Source organism: Macaca thibetana, chromosome 20 (genome assembly GCF_024542745.1).
Source record: "Macaca thibetana thibetana isolate TM-01 chromosome 20, ASM2454274v1, whole genome shotgun sequence".
NCBI lineage: Eukaryota > Metazoa > Chordata > Mammalia > Primates > Cercopithecidae > Macaca > Macaca thibetana.
Window position 1 is genome coordinate 65,859,621 of NC_065597.1, and position 21,421 is coordinate 65,881,041.

Sequence of the window (21,421 nt, forward strand, 5' to 3'; positions counted from 1 at the left end):
AGTCCAATCAGCTGCTAGAGCCTTAATGACATTCCTCTTGGTTGAAACCCCCAGAGTACCTAATTGTCACACGGTTCACATTTGACCAGTTGATTTTCTCTCCCTGATGTGCTATTCTAATTGCTTTTTGGATGTCCGTGTTAGTAGCGGTGAAATTCAGCATCAAGCCTGCAAAGTAGGGCTCACTGCAACTCTGCTGTCAGAGGCATTTTCTGTGGTGGAATTCAAGGTCCTCAGAAGAGTCAATTCATGGGCAAATGGAGGAAGTAAAACTGTCATGCATAAAAGCAAACTGCAAGACCACCTCTGACTGCTTTCTCCCCACCTCCTGTGCTCCATATGGAAAGAAAATGTTGCCCCTTCCCAAAGTGGAAGATTGTGTGTATTGGGGCCAGAACCCGGCTTCTCCAGCTCTCAGGACATCACCCTGCTGCATGGTGCGAATTATTAATGCTCTTTTCCCAACTGATCCATGAAATATTCCCTCAGGAAAGCAAACTGCTCGTGTTTGCCTTAATATTTCCCAAAGCAAATAGAATGGCAGCCTTGGAAATATCAGGCAGTGGTAACAGCTCTTGCCCTGAAGTCCAAGCTCAGATTCCAGGTCTTCTCACTCGCTGTTTGATCTTGGGCAAGTCACTTACCTTCCCTGTTTCCCAATTTATAAAACGAGGCTAATAATGGCATTTTTATCAGAGGATTATGAGGGTAAAATAGAAAATGCCCATTGGGGTGATCACAGTACCTCAATAAATGCCAACAATTATACTTGTTAATGATTTAATAATTATCATTGCAGCCTATGGAAGACAGACTGATACGGAACTTGCACAATGAAGGACTCCCAAGAGCAAGTTCAAAAAATTAATCCATGATTATGAAAGAGCTCCTTTTTTATTTTTGCTGATTTTTCAAGTCTCTGGCATTATATTACTCCAAGGTAGAACCAAAAGAGAGAGAGAAAACACTATTAACTTTTTAGCTAATTACAAGAACCCATCACTTTTAAGAGCACACAAAGAATTAAAAGTAATCCAAAGAAATAGGACTCTTATCTATCCCCAGGGATCTGGCAACAAAGGAACTCTGGAGGACTGAAGATTATACATGAACTCCTGAAGAAAATGATGGCTCTTTGTTCCAAAGATTTTTCCGCTTTTAAATTTGAGGTTGAACAAGCATTCAGCTCTTCCCTTGTTGGCTGAACCTCAAGAGGAGAATGGAAGCAGAGATGCGGGTTGTTCATGGAAATAACAATCAAAACACGTTTCTATGAATTACCAGATCAGTTCTGGGTTCTAAGACAGTTGATGCTGTTATCCATAAAGATACTAGATTATCTTGAGAGCAGTTATGGGAGGAAAAAAAATCTACTGCTCCAATGTGAGCTGTGTAACAATTAGGCAATTCTGAAATTTCAACTGAGAGGAATTTAATTAAGGCTCTAATAGCTGATTAAACTCATTTAGATCTGCTGGCAATTGCCACTGGTTACATAAGTAACCCAAGAAGAAAGATTTCTATCTTGTTCTTAGGCTGTATTTAATCCCGTTTGTTAGTCCTAGGTCTTCTTGTGGTGCTCCTTAAAATGGGGTCCTTAGACCACTCAGAGCAGAATGACCTAGAACGCTGGTTGAAAAGTCAGGATCCCACACCTTATCCCAGATCTACTGATTCCAACACTTCAGAGATCTGGGAGTCTGCATTCTCAATCAGCTTCCACGAAAGGTTCTTATTCATGCCAAAGCTTCATAATCCCACCACCTCCAATCGTTGCATTTAAAACAGTTCTTGGTTTTACTCTGCCGGTAGCCATCCAAGACTCGTGGCAGTGAAGACAGAGCAGGTTTGACCCACACCTGCTCTTTAGCAATTTCTTCATAGAAACTTGTTTGTGCATACCACACAGGGAAAAATTGGGTCCCAAAGTGACGGTTGATTTCAGCAGACTAGTTTTCGTGGATACTCTTTAGATCAGGTATTGGTTTAAAAAAAATCACTGAACTCAACTGCAAAGTCCTCCAGATACAGCATATGTCAACCTAATATCAAGCCACGGTAGTGGCTCTGGTATCTTTATTGTTGTTTCCGGATCAATTACATTTAGATCTGCTTTTGGTTTCAAGCAGCAACCCAAGACACAAAATTACTTACATGTTAACCTGCGATCAGTTTGTTTGTGTGTCAGATGTGCATGCAGAGGCATGGAAGTGATGCTAATCGATGTTGTTACTTATGCTAAATATGGACAGTAAATCATTTTAAATTTCCTTCACGGCCATTTATCTCATGTCCTTTGGCAGACTTTATATTTCAGGTGGAGAGAAATTGGTCTCCCGTTTGCTTTGTTTTTCCTCCTTAACATCATCTTCCTGAAGAGTTAATTACTCATGTTTTCTCCAGCTTGGGAGTAAATCACGGCTTATTTTCTGGAGTGAAATGTACTCCGAAGGTTTGCAAGCTTGAAGTGTTTGTTTTAAAGGCTGTTTCCCCATGGTTCTGAAACCACCCAATGAATTAACTGGGCCCAGCCAGACTAGAGCACAGGCAGCCTGAACTCTGCTTCTGTTGTTGGTTTTAATAAATCTCCTCTCTGATTTTTAATTTTGCAATTCCTATTGTCTTGTCTCCAAGGAGAGAAGATGAGTAAACAGGCAACTTCTCTTTTTAAACTCTGAATTCTAAGTAAAAATCGATGATATGCTACAGTCAGAATTGAATTCATTTCAGCGGATATTTCTTGAACTGCATCGTGGGTGAGCACTATACTATATCGAACATGGATCACGTGGTTGAGGAAGACTGGCCAGCCTTGACACTCTACAGAACCGAAATTCAAGGCCAACTGGGCTCTTATTCCCCACCCCTACAGCCCATCTCAGTTCTGTTGATTCTACACTTTGAGTTCACACCAGCCTGACCACCATGGTGGTGGTCATCTGTGTCATCCAGATTCCTGCAGCCACCTCCCAGCTCGTCACTCTGCCTTCTGAATCTTCTAGCTAGAAACACTGTCTCTGCACTACATTGAGAAGAAGTGTTTAATCCACTTCTAATTCAGGGAATGATTTCAATAGGTCTTCAATAAATCCTCATCCCCATCCCTTACATATGTCACTTGCCCATAGGATAAAGATAAAACCCCATAACAGGCAACCCACTAACTCCCTTGGTCCTCTTTTTTTTTTTTTTTTTTTTTTTGAGAGACTCTTGCTCTGTCACCCAGGCTGGATTGCAGTGGCGCAATCTCGGCTCACTGCAACCTCTGCCTCCTGGGTTCAAGTGATTCTCATGCCCCAGCCTCCCAAGTAGCTGGGATTACAGACCCACGCCTGGCTAATTTTTGAATTTTTAGTACAGATGGGACTCCTGACCTCAAGCGATCCGCCGACCTCAGCTTCCCAAAGTACTGGGATTATAGGCGCGAGCCACCACGCCTGGCCTGTTTCATATTTGGAAGCCACTTCCTGTTAGAAGCATTTTTTGATTCCCTTCCAGATTAGGAAGCTGTATTCTTCAACAGCATCCTGTGCTTGCTGCCGGCATAGCATTTTTCTCACTTCATTGCTATTGAGCTTTGACATCTCTCCACCCAGACTGGAAACTCTAGGGATAGGATAGTCCTCTCTGAGGACTGTTCACCACTGTAGCCCCAGGGCTTCCAGCAGTGCCCTGCACAATGGAAAGCACTGAAGGCATGTGGGCTTATGAATACACAAGTGAGGGGAAAGTGTGTTCTAAAGGCAAAGAAAATGCGAAAATGAATTCCAGATGGAGAATTAGGTTCCATGGGAGTATTGGCATTTGAGCTAGGCCTGAAAAGAGTGGGTAGGATTTCAGTAGGGGGAGATAATAAGGAGAAGAATTCCAGGCAGAAGAAATAGTGTAGGCATAGGCAGGAAAGTGGGTGTCGTTCAGGGTGTGTTTTGTGAAAAGTGTATGCATCATTGTAGCTTCATATTTTGTGTGTGTGTGTGTGTGTGTGTGTGTATGTAAAGGTTTGAGTGTATGTGTTTGTGTCAGGTATGTATTTGTAGTTGTGTGTGTGGGTGTGAGTGTATATGTGTATAATGTGAGTGTAGGTAGGCATGAGTGTACCTGTATATAAGTGTGCTTTTATGTAGAGGTTTATGTATAGATGTATAGGAATATGTATACATACATGTGTAGATGTGGTGGTGGTATTGCTTGAGTTCTTATAATAGTAAAAATTGACATTCACTGGACACTTATGTATTAGACACTTATGTATGCACCATATTTAGTGCTATTTTAATTTGAATAAACTCCCTATACACAAGAGGAAGTTAGGGAAATACTTTTTATCTCTATTATGAATTTTTCCATGTTTAATTGTGAATATGTGTAGGTATAAGTGTGTGTGCAAAGGCAGGTGTGTGTGTGTTTTAGTGTGATGTGTGTGTGAGAGAATGAGAGAGAAAGTGAGAAAAAGAGAATAGTGAGGTTGATTGGACCTCTATTATAGAGGAGTTTTTACTTTACAGGGCAGTCTGGATTTGGTTTTGTGGGCAGCATGAGACATGGAGGGACTTGAGCACGGAGTAGATCTATGATTTTGGTGTTTAGATATTTGTTTTTAGGGAGTGGCTTCAGAGACCAGGAGACCTGTGATGAGGTTATTTTAATTGTCTCTTGTAAGCATTTCATAAATGGATCAAATAAGATCAAACGCTCAGATCTCTTTGAAAGAGCCACGCACATCTATTAACCTAATTTCTTCCAGCCTTTTGCAGCCTCGGCAACATCCCTCTGAATTTATCCGGACATCAGAGGTGTATATTAACTTGAGACATACAATTTCTGGAGATGAAATTATCTCTGCTCTGAGAACATACTGGCTGAACATTTTGATAAGTAATCACTGTCCTTTTAAAAAAACTCTTTCTAGGAGCTGAAGAGCAATTAGCTTCCTAAAAGCACTGTATTTAAATTTTATTAATAAGAATAAAAAATCATTACAAAGTTAATCTACCCTTTTTATATTTCTTTTAGCAAAATCACTTTTCTCCATCAGAGGTCAATATTTTTTGTCTTCACAACGTCAGTATATTTCTGCAAACACTCAAAGACTTCACCAAAATTCAGTTTATTTTAAAGGTAAAGATTTTTTTCTCCTCCCACACAACCTATTTTGTTGAATTGAGAACTGTTTTAAGTACCAAAAAAATTCATAATAGAGATAAAAAAGTATGTCCCTAACTTCCTCTTCTGTATAGGGAGTTTATTAGAATTAAGATAGCGCTAAGAATGGTGCCTGATACATAATAAGTGCCTAGTGAATGTCAATTTTTACTGTTATTATAAGAACTCAAGCAATGCCATCCCCATTTTATCGCTATCTTCTCTCAATTTCTTAGCTCAGTATTCATTTTCTGATAAGTTGTTCTCTCATGACTGCCCTGTTCTAATAGTTCCAGCAAAAGTCCCAGGCAAAACTCTCATTGGCTTAGCTTAGGTCACATGCACATTCCTGAGCTAATCAGTGTACTGATTTGCCAAATAAAGGACACGTGCCTATTCGTGAAATTGGGGCAGCATCTCTCCAAGGGAAAATCAATATGCTGTAACCAAAAATCTGATAAATGAATGACAGATAGGCAAAACAGCATAAGGCTATTGCGGAACCCTTGGGGGAAATGTGGAGAAAAGCGTGATTTATGGCTAAAACTACTGACATGGTAAAAACTGTCTAAAGTAAACTAAAGTTAGTATCAAGAACAGCTCTTACGAAGTTAAAACATGAAATAATCTAAATTCCACTCTAAAATTGTTTCTCCATTGATTTAAACAATGACAAAATAGCAATACATAGCACATAGTGTTGGGCATTTCTCTGTGGGCTTTACATACATTCACTAATTTAGTTCTCTCACAGTTCTCTGTGAATTATGCTATTAATATCATCCCACTTTTCACATGATGAAACTGAGGCAAATAGATATTAAACAGTTGGCCCAAGTGGCACAGCTCATAGTACAGCTGGGATTTGAAGCCAGAGTAGCCGGCTCCAAAGTTTAAACTCCTGGCAAATTTGCTACTCTATGTCTGAGAACATATTTGCTGTTTTTTAAAAACTCTCCCTTTTGAATTCAAAAACAGTTTTTGAATAAACTTTTTAGGTTAGACTAGTTTTATATTTACGGAAAACTTGCAAAGATAGTCGAGTGACTTCTCACATACCTAATACCTAGTTTTTCTGATCATTAACACCTGACATTAGTATGGTATGTTTGTCACAATGAGTCAATTCATATATTACTGTTAACTAAAACCCATGCTTTATTCAGATTTCCTTAGTTTTCATCTAATCTTCTTTTTCTGTTCCATCCTGATAGTGGATCCAGGATCCTATATGACATGTAGTTGTAATATTGTCTTAGGCTCCTCTTGTCTAGTATGTTTTCTTAGACCTTTTTGTTTTTCAATGACTTTGACAATTTGGAGGAGTACTGGTCAGATATCTTCTACAATACCCCGACACTGGAATTTTTCTGATAGTTTTCTTATAATTACACTGAGGTTATAAGACCACACAGGTAGACCACCATGCTATTATCACTACATCATATTAAAGATATGTACTATTAGAATGATTTATCATTGTCAATATTGGCTTTGACCATTGGGCTGACATCACGGTATCTGTCACATTTCTGCATTGTAAAGTTAGTCTTTTTTTTGTTCAGCAGAAAATTCTAGTTGCATTTTTTCACTGACTTAAAAATGAGTCCTGGGTTCAAATCCTGGTTCTACCACTCTCAAATTATATGAATTGGACAATTACTTAAACCCGAGGCCTCAGTTCCCTCATCTATGAAGTGGAGATAATAAAAGTAGCATGTTATTCATGGGTCTACTTTTAGGATTACAGAAATTATTAAAGCTTTCAGAAGAGTAGAAACAGAAAGACTTATTTTTATCATCTCATGTAATCTTTATAACAACTCTGTGACCTTGTTGTAACCTTTAAAATATGAAGAAACTAAATATCAAAAAAGGGAGGTAGTGATTAAGCAGTGCTCTAGAGGTTTTCACTGAATGAGTTTAAATTCTTACTGTGACCCTTATGATCTGACCTGAGCAAGAAACATAATATTTTTAAGTCCCAGTTTCCTCATCATGCAATCATACAGTTGCCTGGAGGACTGAGTCATATAATGAATGAAAAACCCTTAGCACTGCTCCTGGAAACACGTAGTAAAACCCTAATCAATGTTAACAATGGACTTTTGTCATTGTCCACTGTGCCCCAGCTAGGAATGGACAAGTCAGGATTTGAACTCATGCCCTTCTTCAGAGAATGAGGAAGAGCCAGCTTTGAGAAAAGCCTCAGATTTTAGTACCCCGGTTTTTGTTTTTGTTTTGTTGTTGTTTATTTTTTGTTTTGCAGCATGGAGAATTACTGTCCAAGAGGGCTCTGTTGACCATGTTTCTCTTTCCTCAGTCTTCTAACTGGTTCTCAGAACCATCCTGCCACTTTTTTGTAGAGATAGCTTGCCATTTGGCTGTTTTCTGCTGTCCTTTCACCCTGGGTGCAAGACTGCCCTTATATATGGTTGCCATCCAGAATTAAACATCAAGCGAGGAGTGTTACCTTTGCCCCTCTTCTAATTATGTACTCATTACCCTGATCTCAAATGAGGAAGGATTTGGGAGGGCAACTTATCCTTGCATTTTACATAGAGTGCTAGACCTGAAAGACCTTAGAGATTATGTAATTCAAACCCACTCCCCTCATTTCTGTTACAGTGAGGAGAATGAGACACAATCAGTGAGGTCAAAAGTCAAGGGAATGCCATAGAAGAAACTCAGATCTCCTTTTGTCAATTAGTTCTTCTGCTACAGAAGCTCATTTTCCTGAAGATAAGTTTAACAAATATTGAATTAATGATAATAGTACCACGTATGGAGAACTTCCTGTGTGCCAGGAACTGTGCTTCAGAGATGTTTGTTGTCATTATCTTACAAGTAAGCCTCATAACAGCATATGAAATGGAAGTGTTGTTTTTATTTGGTGATCCAGTGAACTGAGGTTCAAAAGGATTATGTGGCTTGTTCAAGGTCACATGGCTAAAGCCATGACAAGATTTGAACCTGTTCATCTGTCTGATCTCTAAGCCTGTGGTATTAATTATTCTGAACCCTCTTATCCTCTGCCATGTAAAGGAGAGAAGAGAGGGGTTCTGTAGCAATGAAGTTGATTCCTGAAAAGTCAATGGGATCCATATATGCATATACATGTACATGTATACAACACACACACACACAAGTGTGCTTGCCTATCCTGGTTGTGTATAAATCTAACCAGAAGTTTGGCAAGGTGTCCTGGAACTTCATTTTCCCTCCAAGCTCCAAAAATAGGAGTACGTGATTGACAATGACTGTATGATTTCACTTGCTCTGATGCATTGAAACCTTACTCCTGGAAGCACTGCTGGAGGAAATGGATTGAAACCTTACTCCTGGAAGCACTGCTGGAGGAAATGTGCAACCCTGGCTCACTCTTCAGAATAGCTTATGTGGGTCAGGACTGCTGATCTAAAGTTACAGACTCAGCTAACTGTGGTGTTCACTTTTATGGAGGGGATTGGGAACAGGAAAAAGGTCTAGTTTAGAGAATAGCAAAAGAGTCACCATCAGTTCCAAGGTGGAAGCAGAGAAATTGTTGGCTGCCATCTTCAGAGTACACAGGGTTCTTCCATTTTGGATATAACTTCTAAATAAAGGCACTTGGAGCATACATACTCCATGCCACTGTGAAATGGAGACAAGCAGAGACAATATGACAATTGAAACTGAGGTCTTCAGGATTTAACCCATTGGTTCTTACTTTTTCCCTGAATACATCAGAGTGACTGGAGTCCCTTTTTAAATGGTGTTAGGATGATGATATTTGCTTTCTCTGGGGAAATTTAATACTCAGAGTCTATTCAGACAGCTGTCCTCAATGGCTCTAGGTCTGGGGGGCTGAAGTTGCAGTAAGAGCAAGGGAGAGAATACAGGTCCTTGATACTTCCATATTTTGCCTAGGGTACAGGATTCCAAAGCTGAGGCACATATGGACACATTAATCATTCTAACATTTTCTGACTCATACACATTTGAAAAATACAGGCTGCATGTTTATTCACTCCACCAAAAACTACCCATTAAGTTCCTCTATGTGGCATTCCCTGAGTTAGAAGCCGTGGACATAGAAACCAATCATTATGCATATAAAATTCCTACTAGTCTGGGAAATCATAGTCTCATAAGTAAAACATATACATAAACACATAGATTGTTGTAGATTATTGAGGTATAACATTGTGAAGCAAATGAGGTTTAGATATTTAAATCAAATTAAGGATTTATGAATAAATTATATGATGTGGGTTTCTTTGCTGTAATATGGAAGGAGTGAGTGGGAGTATAAATGAAACAAGATTGGTCTTGAGTACTAATTATTGAAGCTGGATATTGGGAATATGGAGGTTCATTATATGATTCTACTCTTGTATACATTTAAACATTTCCATAATAAAAAAAATTGGAGTAGGCAAAGAAGCTTCCACCTTCAGGCAGGTTATATATGGACATATATCCATGGTAACTTCTATAAATCTTTTTCCATTCTGACCATTGAACTAGATTGACTCTTAGTCCATTTGGGTTGCTATAACAGAATACCATAGACTGAGTGGCTTATAAACCACAGAAACTTGTTTCTCATGCTTCTGGAGACTGGGAAGTCCAAATCAAGGTGCCAGCAGATTTAGTGTCTGGTGAGAGCTGCGTCCTGGTTCATAGACAGCAGTCGTCTTGTTGCATCCTCACATGGTAGAAAAGGCAATGGGTCTCTCTGGGGCCTTTCATAAAAGCACTAATACCATTCATGAGGGCTCCACCTTCATGACCTAATCACCTCCCAAAGACCCCTCCTCGTAACACCACCACATTAGGGGTTAGGATTTCAACCTATGAATTTTGGAGGAACACAAACATTCAGTCTATAGCAAACCCTTACGGCAAATCCCAACTTCTTCACTTGATCTTAGCCAAAAGGCCGAGAAGCGATAAATCCCAACTTCTTAATAGAGCCTACAAGGCTTTGCATCTTCTGGTCTCCACCTATCTGAAGTGCTCTTTCTTTCTCTGCTCCTCCACAATTCCTTCCCACAACTGTCATGGTCCAATTCATCCTGAATTTCCAATTTCAACTTAAGTGTCACCTCCTCAGGGAAGACGTCTCTGATATCTTTTCTCCTGTATGCTTTCTTAGACCCGTGTTTCATTTCTTCCTCCCAGTTTGTATGAACATATGTTTTTGTGTAATCATTTGACTCAAGTGTCTTCTCAATTAGCACAAAAATTTCATGCAAGCAAACATTTTATCACTTAAGTTACAGTATTCTCAGTGTCTAGCTCAGTGCTTGGAACCTAGTAACCACTCAACACATATTTATGGAATGAATGACTCTGCTAAACCTGTCTACAAACACTGGACTCAGTTATAGTCCCTTGTAAATAGGAATATGGGCAGGGAAAGTGAAGAATGTCTGTTCTCCTTTATCTGGTATATACAATTTAGTAGTTGAGATTTTTGGTGTTTGCAGTGGGGTGCTGAGGGGCCTATCAGATCAGAGAAGAAGATAAGAGCTCTTAGGATCTAAGGCAACGTTGACACAGCAGTTTCAGCTCCTGATCGAGTTCTCTCCACCTACCACTCACCTTCAACCTCCTTGGCTGACCCATGGATACTTTACTTGGATGTGTCAGGAATGGGGAGTAGAACTTGGAGAAGATTTAGGAAGTTATTGCACTCTTGGTGCTAATAAACCTTTTCAACTTTCCTTGAGTCAACGTTAGACTGAAACATTTGCCTGACTCCCGTGGTGTGGGGGTTGTGATGTGGTCAATGACATCATCAAAGATTCTCCTAGCCTTTGCCTTAATTTACATTATCTTGGGGCTTTAAGAAACATGTCTGCAAGGAAGGAAGAGTGTTGGAGCTATAATGTGGTTCCTGCAGCTCAATTCACAGAAGCACTATGTACATAGTGAGAAAGCACCTTTGGGTTCAGAAAGAAGCCCCATGATATAACTCTGGTTCCACCACTTACTTGTTGTGTGAGTTTGTGCAAGTCACATAACCTCTCTGTATTTCAGTTTCCTGAACTATGAAGTTGGAATAATAATGCTTACCATGTAGAATTTGTAGGAATTAAACTAAGTGGTGATATTGGCACATTTCCTGACTATACAGAAGTGCTAAAAAGTTATGTCATTAAAATTATAATATTAAAATGCTATGGTGGAGGTATGTGCAAAGTTCTATATTACTAGGGAAGCAGGAATGATTTTACAGATAAGGTGATAGTTCAGCTATATCTTAAATGCTAACGACAACAGCAATAGTAAAATAATAGCCACCATGTGTGTTACATGCCATGTCAGGTTCTGTGCTCTATATTTTTGGTACTTTTTGGCTCATTCAAACCTTACTGCAGTCCTTAAGGTCATACCCTGTTGCTCTTTTCATTTTACAAATGGAGAAAGTAAAGCTCAGAGAGGTTGAATGACTTTCCCAAGGCTACTCAGCTAGTGGATGAAGCCAGGATTTACACCTAGTTCTGTTCGACTTCAAAAGCCATTCTCTTACCCACTGAACTCTCCAACTTCTCTTGAAGGTTGTGTTTGAGACTTCCAAGGCAAATGGAAAGAAAAGGGATTGGTATAATATGTCCCAAAAGGGAAAACTTGTATATTTCTTTGTCTATTTGCATATTTTAGTATTTTTGCTTTGATCTATGTCATACAACTGACTGACAGTTCCAAGAAGGCAAAAGCCATTGTGTTTTAGCCATCATTATTCCCAGGCTGGCACTGGGACATAGTAGGTCTTCAATAAATCTATGTCGCATGAATGAAGAATTTGATGGGTTTAACATTCTCCCCAGCCTGTTACATATCATAGCATGAATAAATGAACAATGTGTATGTGTTTAACCAAATTGCTGTACTTGCCATCCTATCTTAAAAAGAAATGTATCAGCAATGCTGGACAATTTTGTAATTAGCCACAGGAAATGCTTCTTCACAGCCAGCAAACATTTTCCAGCCCATATGATGAGGTAATCTTAGAGAGCACTGATTCTCTTCTCTCCTCCCACCCTATCACCTCTCCTGGTGTCCAGCATGTTTGAATTCTCTTTAAGGGCTTGAGATTCATTTCTGGTGACACTTAAACGTTATAGGAGGAGAGGTGAGTGGGTCATGTCAACACAGACAAGCCTGGATTTGGCACTTAGCTTTTCAGACGAGGTGTTTTCCTCCAGGCTGGTATTACACATAAAGCGGTGACCTGTGGTGTCAAGCAATCGCGTGTGGGAGCAGGAGGAGAAGGGAGAAAGAGCAGCGCGGGGGCAGCTTCCTCCCGGCGTGTATGTGAATAGTGCCAATAAGCTGTCAAATAAAATTAAGGTTCAAAATATACAGCCTTCAATTTGATTGCACTAAGATGCCGACTGCTGCTCCGAGGGAATACAATCGATTCTATTTTGACAGGTCTTGATGTACGCTAAGCAGTAACAGTCTCCGCTCTGTGCAGGATTAATAAAAGTTCACCTTAATTTGCAACTTAAATAGAACCGTATCTAGGGTCAAAACGATGCTTTCAATTTCCCCACCTGCTCCATCTCTCCCGTGTGTTATCTCAGTCCTCCTCCTCTTCTTTTCACTCTCCAGCTTCGTTTTCCTCTCCCTTTTTCTCTTTCCCTTCATCTTAGTACCTTTTTTATTTCTTTCTCCTTTTCACTTTCTTTTCTTTATTCTTAAAAACAATATGGAGTCCCTATGATGTGCCAAGCACTGTGCTTTTGCCTTTCATGCATTGCCTTATTGAATTCCCATGGCATTCTTAAGAAGTAGGGGGAGTCGTGTTCGTTATACAGATGAGAAAACAGAAGATCTTAGGATTAAGAGCTTGCCTAGAGTTGTACAGCTAGTAAGTGGTACAGTTGGAGAATCAAACCCAGACCTCTCCGATTCTAAAAGTCTGTGCTGTTTCCTTGCCGTCCGTGGTCCTGAACTCTGGCAGAACGTTACAACCACCTGCGGGGCTCTAAAGGTATCAGTGCCTGGGCACCACCTCCCGAGATGCAGTTTGATTCCTCTGGGGATGAGGGGAGCTGGAATGGAGAACTGCCCCATATTCTGTTTTCTCTTTATGCCCGTTTGTCTTAGCACAGAAGTAGATGCATATGTTGAGGTATGAGGCAGAAAGACCCTTGAGACGGATGGATGTCTCCGGCAGGGAAAGGATTTGCCTCTCCAGAAATCAGCGGCGGAAGAAAGCACAGCTGTGTCTTTGTGTTTGTGCTGCAGGTGGGCAAGTGGGAGAACCAGACGCTGAGCCTGAGGCACGCCGTGTGGCCCAGGTACAAGTCCTTCTCCGACTGTGAGCCGGATGACAACCATCTCAGCATCGTCACCCTGGAGGAGGCCCCGTTCGTCATTGTGGAAGATATAGACCCCCTGACCGAGACGTGTGTGAGGAACACTGTGCCGTGTCGGAAGTTCGTCAAAATCAAGTGAGTGGCAGGGATGCTGTCGCCTGAATGTGCCCAACCCTTTGAAATAGCTCGGATCATCGATAGTAACAATATCTGTACTTGAATCATAAAATGTCATAGAAAATAAACTCTATTATAGTAGGTATAATACAATAATCAATTTTAAAAAGACTTAGATAAATTCCTGGAGATGTGCCAAACTTGCATTCATTTAATTCCACCAGCAATATAAGGTGGGTAGTTTTTCCCGTTGTAAATATAATAAAACCAACTTATGGGAAGATTATGAAACATGTTCAAAGCCATCTAGCTAGGAAATGGAAGAGGTAGGACTCAAACAGTGGTCCAACTGACTCCACAGACATGTTTTTAACCCTTATGTTGAATCGATCCTCCCCTTCAGTATTTCTAGTTTAATTTAATTTATTCATTTATTTATTTTTGAACAAACATATTCAAAAAATATCTTTATATTTTTAATATAGAAAACATATTTATGTATTAAAATAGAAATATGTTTATATATTAAATATATGAGATTATATATTTTATATATTTAAAATATATAAAACATCATATATTTTATGTATTAAAATATAAAACATATATTTTTATGTATTAAAATATAAAACATTTTATGTATTAAAATATATAAAACATATTTTTATATATTTAAAATATATTTTTTTACTTCAAATATATGTAAAACACATTTTATACATTAAAAGATATAGTACATTGTATTTTTTATATATTAAAAATATATATAGCTGGACACAGTGATGCACGTCTATAATCTCAGCAGTTTGGGAGGCCAGGCTGGGCAGATTACTTGAGGTCAGGAGTTGAAGCCAGCCTAGGCAACATGGCTAAACCCTGTCTTTGTTAAAAATACAAAAACTAGCCATGTATGGTGGTAGCCACCTGTGATCCCAGCTACTCAGGAGGCTGAAGCATGAGAATCACTTGAATCTGGGAGGTGGAGGTTACGATAAGTCAAGATCAAGCCACTACACTCCACCCTAGGTGACAGAGCGAGACTCTGACTCAAAAATAAATGAAGAAATGAAAATAGAAATATATAAAACATTATACATTTTTACATATTGAAATATATAAAGCATATATTTTTATATATTTTATATATAAACTATTTTATATAATACATATTTATATATAAACTATGTATTTATATATAAACTACGTAGTTTATAATATATAAATTTATATATAAACTACGTATATATAAAATACATTTTATATAAAATACATAGTTTGTATATATAAACTACGTAGTTTATATATTAAAATATAAACATATTTTCATATATTAAAAATATGGAAACCAATATATTTTTATATATTAAACGTATATAAAACATACATTTTTGTTAAAAAAATATATAAAACATATTTTTATGTTAAAAATATATAAAACATTTTTATGTTAAAAATGTATAAAACATTTTTTATGTTAAAAATGTATAAAACATTTTTTATGTTAAAAATGTATAAAACATTTTTGTATGTTAAAAATGTATAAAACGTATATTTTTATATGTTAAAATATATAAAACATATTTTATATGTTGAAAATGTATAAAACATTATATATTTTTGTATGTCAAAAATATATAAAACTTTTTTTTTATATATAATGACAGGATCTTGCTCTGTCCCCCAGGGTGGAGTGCAGTGGTATGATCACAGCTCACTGCGTTCTTGAACTCCTAGGCTCAAGCGATCCTCTCACCCCAGCCTCCTGAATAGCTGAGACTACAGGCCTGCGCCACCAAGTCTGGATCATTTTTTAATTAATTTTTTTTAGAGACAGGGGTCTTGCTGTGTTACTAAGGCTGGTCTCAAGCTCCTGACCTTAAGTGATCCTCGTGCCTTGGCCTCCTGAGTCACTGGGATTACAGATGTGAGCCACTGTGTCCAGTTTCCTTTAGTCTTTTTAAAAATAATTATCTCATTTCCACTTTTCTGGCTGTCCCTTCGCTTTCGCCCACACATTCTTCTTCCTTCCATCTCCTTTATAGATCCCAGATTCGTGCTTCTCAAAAATGTGAAAAACATCTCTCCATTTGGGAGTGAACACACATCTTGCATGTTACTTTCTGATACAATCCAGGTGCAAATGGAACTTCTGGCCGTTTCTCAGCTCAGCAGCAGCTAGCAGGCACTGCATCTATGTCATTTCTCCTTTTGTTATGATTGAAGAAAGAGCTGGCATTGTCTATTATGAGGTCCCCCTTAATCTACAAACCCTCTGGGGACACAGAAACCTCCATGGCCAACTCCGAGGCCCTGATCCTGGTATTTCCTAATTCAAACATAAGCAAAAACACCACCTCATAGGCAACTCACAGAAGAAAAAGGCCTGCTGTTGGATGGAAACTTTATTTTTTTTCTGAGTCCTTTCTGATCTGTTTCTTTTACCTACTTCTTACTCATCCTTTAAGTGTAGCTCCTGCATCCCAAGCTGGGTTAGCTCTTCCTACTTCCACAGTACCTGAGTCTGTCTCTCTCTACCCTCATCACCTGTCTGTACAGTGTCTAGTGTATCTGTCTTCTCCCTGGCTTCTGAGCCACCTACATATAGGGAATGTGACTTACTAATATTTGCACCCTCAGTTACAAGGGCACAGCATGACACACCAATGTTTGTTTCATGACTAGGAAGAGAGATTTTTACTTCCTCGTTTCAAACTCCAGTCTCAGCCATTAACACACCAGATGCAAGTCCCCAGATCTCAATCCTTTAGATCAGGATTTTAAAGATATAATATGTAATTGCTAAATGTACTATGAGGGCCTGTTTTGGTTTGGAGAAAGTTTTATCAGTGGGGTCACAAATGTCAGCCTCTTTGAAGTTGAAATCCTGAATACATCATGGAATAAATAAATATGCCCCTCCTAAAAAGGCCTTTCCTTTCTCCGGTGTCCCCACTGTGGCTCCCTGGGATGAAGCTTTTTTTTGATAAGCAGTCCCCCAGCCTCCACTCTCCTGGAGATGAGGAAGAGGTGGGGCCCACCAAGGAAGGGCAAGTGTACATCCCGTGATTCATGATTCATGATTCATCATGATTCATAATTGTGTGAAACAGACCATGTTTTGGGGTCATGAATGTTTTAATGATTTTTGCTGAATTCCTTTACAGTGAAATAACACCAACATTGTTATAAATAAAATTGTTTTAATACAGAATGAATGAATGTGCATTAAGCACAGTTTACATGTTAGGCACATTGCTGGGCACAGGGGATACATTGATGAACAGGGAGAGCAAAAGACTAGGACCTTTCCATCGTGGATCATATGTGGTTAGAAAACAATTCAACCAAGAAGAAATGGACAACCCCATGTTGTAATAAACCTTGTGATGAATAGAAAGAGAGTGGTATGAGAAGAGAGGAAATCGGGGCATGTGGGGTTACTTTAGCTCACACAGGTAAGGCTTAAGGTGATATATACAGGATGAGAAGGAGCCACACATGTGAAGATTTGGGGAAAGCCTTCCAGGTAGAGACAATGGCAGGTGCAAAGGCCCTGGGGAGGAAAGAAGCTTGGGAGTTTGGGAAACAGAAGGAAACCCAGTGCAATGCTAGAGAGTGATGAGTTACAAGGAGGACAGAGGAGATGATGTGGGAACGTTGTCAGAGGATGTTCTAATTTGGGTGGGTGTTCTTTGAGCAGAACTTGGACCGATGAAGAAAGCAAAGTGGCTGGCACAAAGCAGAGTCTAACCTCAGTGGGACACCTCCTCTATGATAACAATACCCTCCGTGTTTCAATAGGGTAATCAAATGAGGCCCCTTGTGTTCCAGAATCAATAACAGGAGTTTAGAACCTTTAAAATCCAAAGCCCTGGAGCTGAAAACAAGTAGATCCCCAAGTACTGAGTCACATTTGTATGAAGAAGAGAAATCAAAATAAGTTGCTGTCTTTAAAAGAATTGACTTTTCTACTGAAGACTATCAACAGCTTAACAGGTTCAAATTCACATTTTTGGTTTCTGTGAGGAGACAGTAGCTTGCAGCTTTCCTTCTTCCACTTGGGGATATGAGGAGTTTACTGTGTGTCTAGATGAAATGAAAGTCTTTGACTCATGTGAGAGCAATAGAGAATTGCTAGGATCCACTAATCCCAACGTTAAAGAAGATTAGATCAATTGCATTTCCTACAGGGAACGTCTTTGAGACAGGCTGATCAGTTGCAAAAAGGATTCCTGTTAGACAACGTGATTGTATGAAACCTTTTTGTTTCTCACTTCTGATAAATGGTGGGGTCTTCTAAGAATACCAGGTAACAAGAAATGAGCTGAGAAATCTTTCTCTCTGCTCTGTTAGTTGGGTGATAAAGACATGCAGAGAAAATTGGAAAAATCATTTGGCCTGATGTGTAGCGAGAAATGGCCATACTGTCAATTAAGCTCCCAAACTGTCAAATCGTTGGTGGGAAGAAAGGAAATTTATTTTTAAGTGCTGGATGAGATTAGTCTGAGTCTCCATGGTGGACAGGAGCCAACCCAGGACCTGGACATAGGTCTGAGTCGCATGGCTGTGCTCGTATCCACTGGCTATACTGGGAAATTGTAGAGCTGGTAAACTGGACAATTTATTGGATCCCTTTCCCCATATTTGTTTTTATGAGTCATTCCCTCTCTTGGGTGGTGGTGGAGCACTGAGAGAGATCACATGGGGACCATTTCTCAGTCTGTGTAGTTAAGTCACATCCCCTGCACGCCCACACAAGGGCTGTAATAGGAACCAACAGACGTTCCCAATTACAAGCTGGTCTGCAATTCCATAATTACTGTGATAAATTCAACTATTGAATTTGCTGTGTGCCTTTTTCATCCTGTGTCCCCAGGGCCCAGTTCCATGTCTTGTGCACAGTAGACACTTAGTGGGTGCTTGTTGGGTGAAAATGCATCAATGATCATTTGTATTTAGAAATACACCTGGTGTTCAGGGATATGGGTGAGATAACTCATAAACTGGCTGAGGTTTCCAGGGAGACCAAAGAATGCCACTATATGCCCGTGACCCTTAATCTTAAACCTGGAGCATCTAAAATTTCTGTCTAATCTCCCAGAAATCTTGACCAGGTGAAGGAAGAGCCTGTGACAGGGGAAGAAGGGAAGGAACATAGAATGAAGGTGATAAAAATGAACAAAGGTGGGGAAAGAGTGTCAGTGCATGGCCAACAGCGACCAGAAAGAAAAAGAGAGAATTCGATTTTCACACATTTTTCAGAGCCATGTATATTGAGAAGGAAGTAGTATCTGGACATTCCATCAACTTTAGTGTACTTAGGACACATTTCTATCATATTTGTGGCAGTTTTAACTCTAGCCCAACCCCCTCCATTCTGGCTAATTGGTGGAGATGGAGCTGGCACATACCCCATGACTGTACAGTGTTGAGGTCACTAATCATCACATGCAAATATACACAGATGTGGCCTCCTACTACCCCCACGCTAAGGATGCTGGATCACAGCAGGTCATCCAGCCTCTAGGCAAGAGAGTAAAGTCTCTATGGTGGTCTGGGCTGACAGAAGCAGAGTGGTTGAGTACAAATCACTGACAGGATGTGGGGGTGGGGTGCAATGGTGAAGAGAGTGATTCAAGACAGGCAGTCTTTGATCCTGAGATAAAGGAAAGCATTGATAAGCAGGTGTCATTTACAACCCACTTCTGTTACTCAAAATTATGTTTTCCCACTTGAGTATGGTGGCTCACACCTGTAATCCCAGCACTTTGAAAGGCCAAAGTGGGAGTATCACTTGAGGCCAGGAGGTCCAGGCTGCAGTGAGCCATGATCGCATCACTGCAACCCGGTCTGGGTAACAGAGCAAGAGTATGTCTCTTAAAAAAATTGTTCTGTCAAATCTGCCTACCTTCATGGCTATAGAGATGATGTATATCATACAAATCAATGTTGTTTGATGTGTGTGTGTTGTCAATTACATAAGTAGTATGTACTTACTAGATAATTTGGGGAAAAAACCCTAAAAATATAAAAAAGAAAACATGTTTTTCACCATTCCAAAATAACTATGCTTGCTTCTTTCTTCCTTCCTTCCTTTCTCTGTCTTTCTTTTTTTCTTTTTTTTCCTTCCTTCCTTCCTTCCCCTCCCTCCCTCTCTCTCTCCCTTTCTTTCCTTCTTTCTTTTCCTTTTTCTCTTTTCTTTTCTTCCTTCCTTCCTTCCCTCCCTCCCTCCTTCTTTTTCTGTCTCCCTCTTTCTCTCCCTTTCTTTTCTTCCTTTCTTTTCCTTTCTTTTCTTCTTTCTCTCTCTCTCTCTTTACTTTCTTCCCTCCCCTCCCCTCCCCTCCCCTCTCCTCCCCTCCCCTCCCCTCCCCTCTCCTCCCCTCCCCTCTCCTCTCCTTTCCTTTCCTTTGTTTCAATAGAGTCTCACTCCGTCACCTAGGCTGGAGTGCAGTGGTATGATCTTGGCTCACTGCAACCTCTGCCTCCCAGGTTGAAGCTATTCTTATGCCTCCTACATAGCTGGGATTACAGGTGCATGCCACCATGCCCAGCTCATTTTTGTATTTTTAGTAAAAATACAGTTTCTCCATGTTGGCCAGGCTGGTCTCAAACTCCCAACCTCAGGGGATCCACCCAACTTGGCTTCCCAAAGTGCTGAGATTACAGGAAAGAGCCACTGTGCCTGTCCTATGCTTCATATTTCATTGTTTTTCCATACAGTTATTTCATAAGCTCATCTGCTTTTATATAGCTGTGATTATTCTGTTTGTACTACTGTGTAACCTACTTCTTTCATATGACATGGAAACATAAGAATTTTCCTGTGATGATGTTGGATTTCCATAGACATCACTTTAGTGCTTAGGTAACACTTCAATGTGTGGATGTGCCAAAAGTGGGATATTCAAACAGAGAACATATTCATGAAATGCATGACTCAAAGACAGGGTTGAGCTAATGGGATATCCATTAATCAAGCATATTGCCCAGAAAGGCCTTGATCTTATGTGAGTTGTGTAAGTACTTTTTGCTATCAGTTGGATAGACCAGTATTTCCTTTCTTTTCTCTTTTCTCTCTCTCCTTCCTTCCTTCCTTTTTCTTCCTTCCTTTTTCTTTCTTTCTCCTTCCTTCTTTTCTTTCTCCTTCCTTCCTTCCTTTTCTTTCCTTCTTCCTTTTTCTTTCTCTTTCTTTCTTTCCTTCCTTTCTCTTTCTTTCTTTCTTTCTTTCTTTCTTTCTTTCTTTCTCTCTCTCTCTCTCTCTTTCTTTTCTTTCTTTCTTTCTTTCTTCTTTCTTTCTTTCTTTCCTCCTTTCCTCCTTCTTCCTCCCTTCCTCCCTTCCTCTCTTTCTCTCTTTCTTTCTTTCTCTCTCTTTCTTCACTCTTGTCACCCAGGCTTGAGTGCAATGCCATGATCTTGGCTCACTACAGCCTCCGCCTCCTGGGTTCAAGTCATTCTCATCCCTCAGTCTCCTGAGTATCTGGAACTACAAGCCTCTGCCACCATGCCTGGCTAATTTTTGTATTTTTAGTAGAGACAGGGTTTCGTCATGTTGGCCAGGCTGGTCTTGAACTCCTGACCTCAGGTGATCCACCCGCCTCGGCCTCCCAAAGTGCTGGGATTATAGGTGTGAGTCACCACACCCAGCCTCCTTTCTTTTTGAAGGTATTTTTCTGGTTTGCAAGGGTGTCCTTTGAATATGTCTTGTTCAGGTGAATACAGCAAGTTGGCTGGTCCAAAACAATAAGTATAGCCTTGGTAGAGTATACAATAGCCTTTAAGATAGCTTAAATTTTAATAGGGCTTTCACCTGATCAAGGACTTTGTTTTTAGAGGTGTTTCCTTTTATA

At 39.7% G+C, this 21,421-nt stretch overlaps 1 protein-coding gene across 2 annotated transcripts in view; it reads left to right on the forward strand.

Moving 5' to 3' along the window:
• GRIN2A (glutamate ionotropic receptor NMDA type subunit 2A) overlaps positions 1–21,421 on the forward strand; it is a 421,161-nt gene that overhangs the window by 319,957 nt on the left and 79,783 nt on the right. For both annotated transcript variants that reach the window (XM_050774166.1, XM_050774165.1), the window contains one exon: positions 13,387–13,592. In XM_050774166.1, the coding sequence (XP_050630123.1) occupies positions 13,387–13,592 (206 nt within the window). The remainder of the gene's footprint in view (positions 1–13,386; positions 13,593–21,421) is intronic.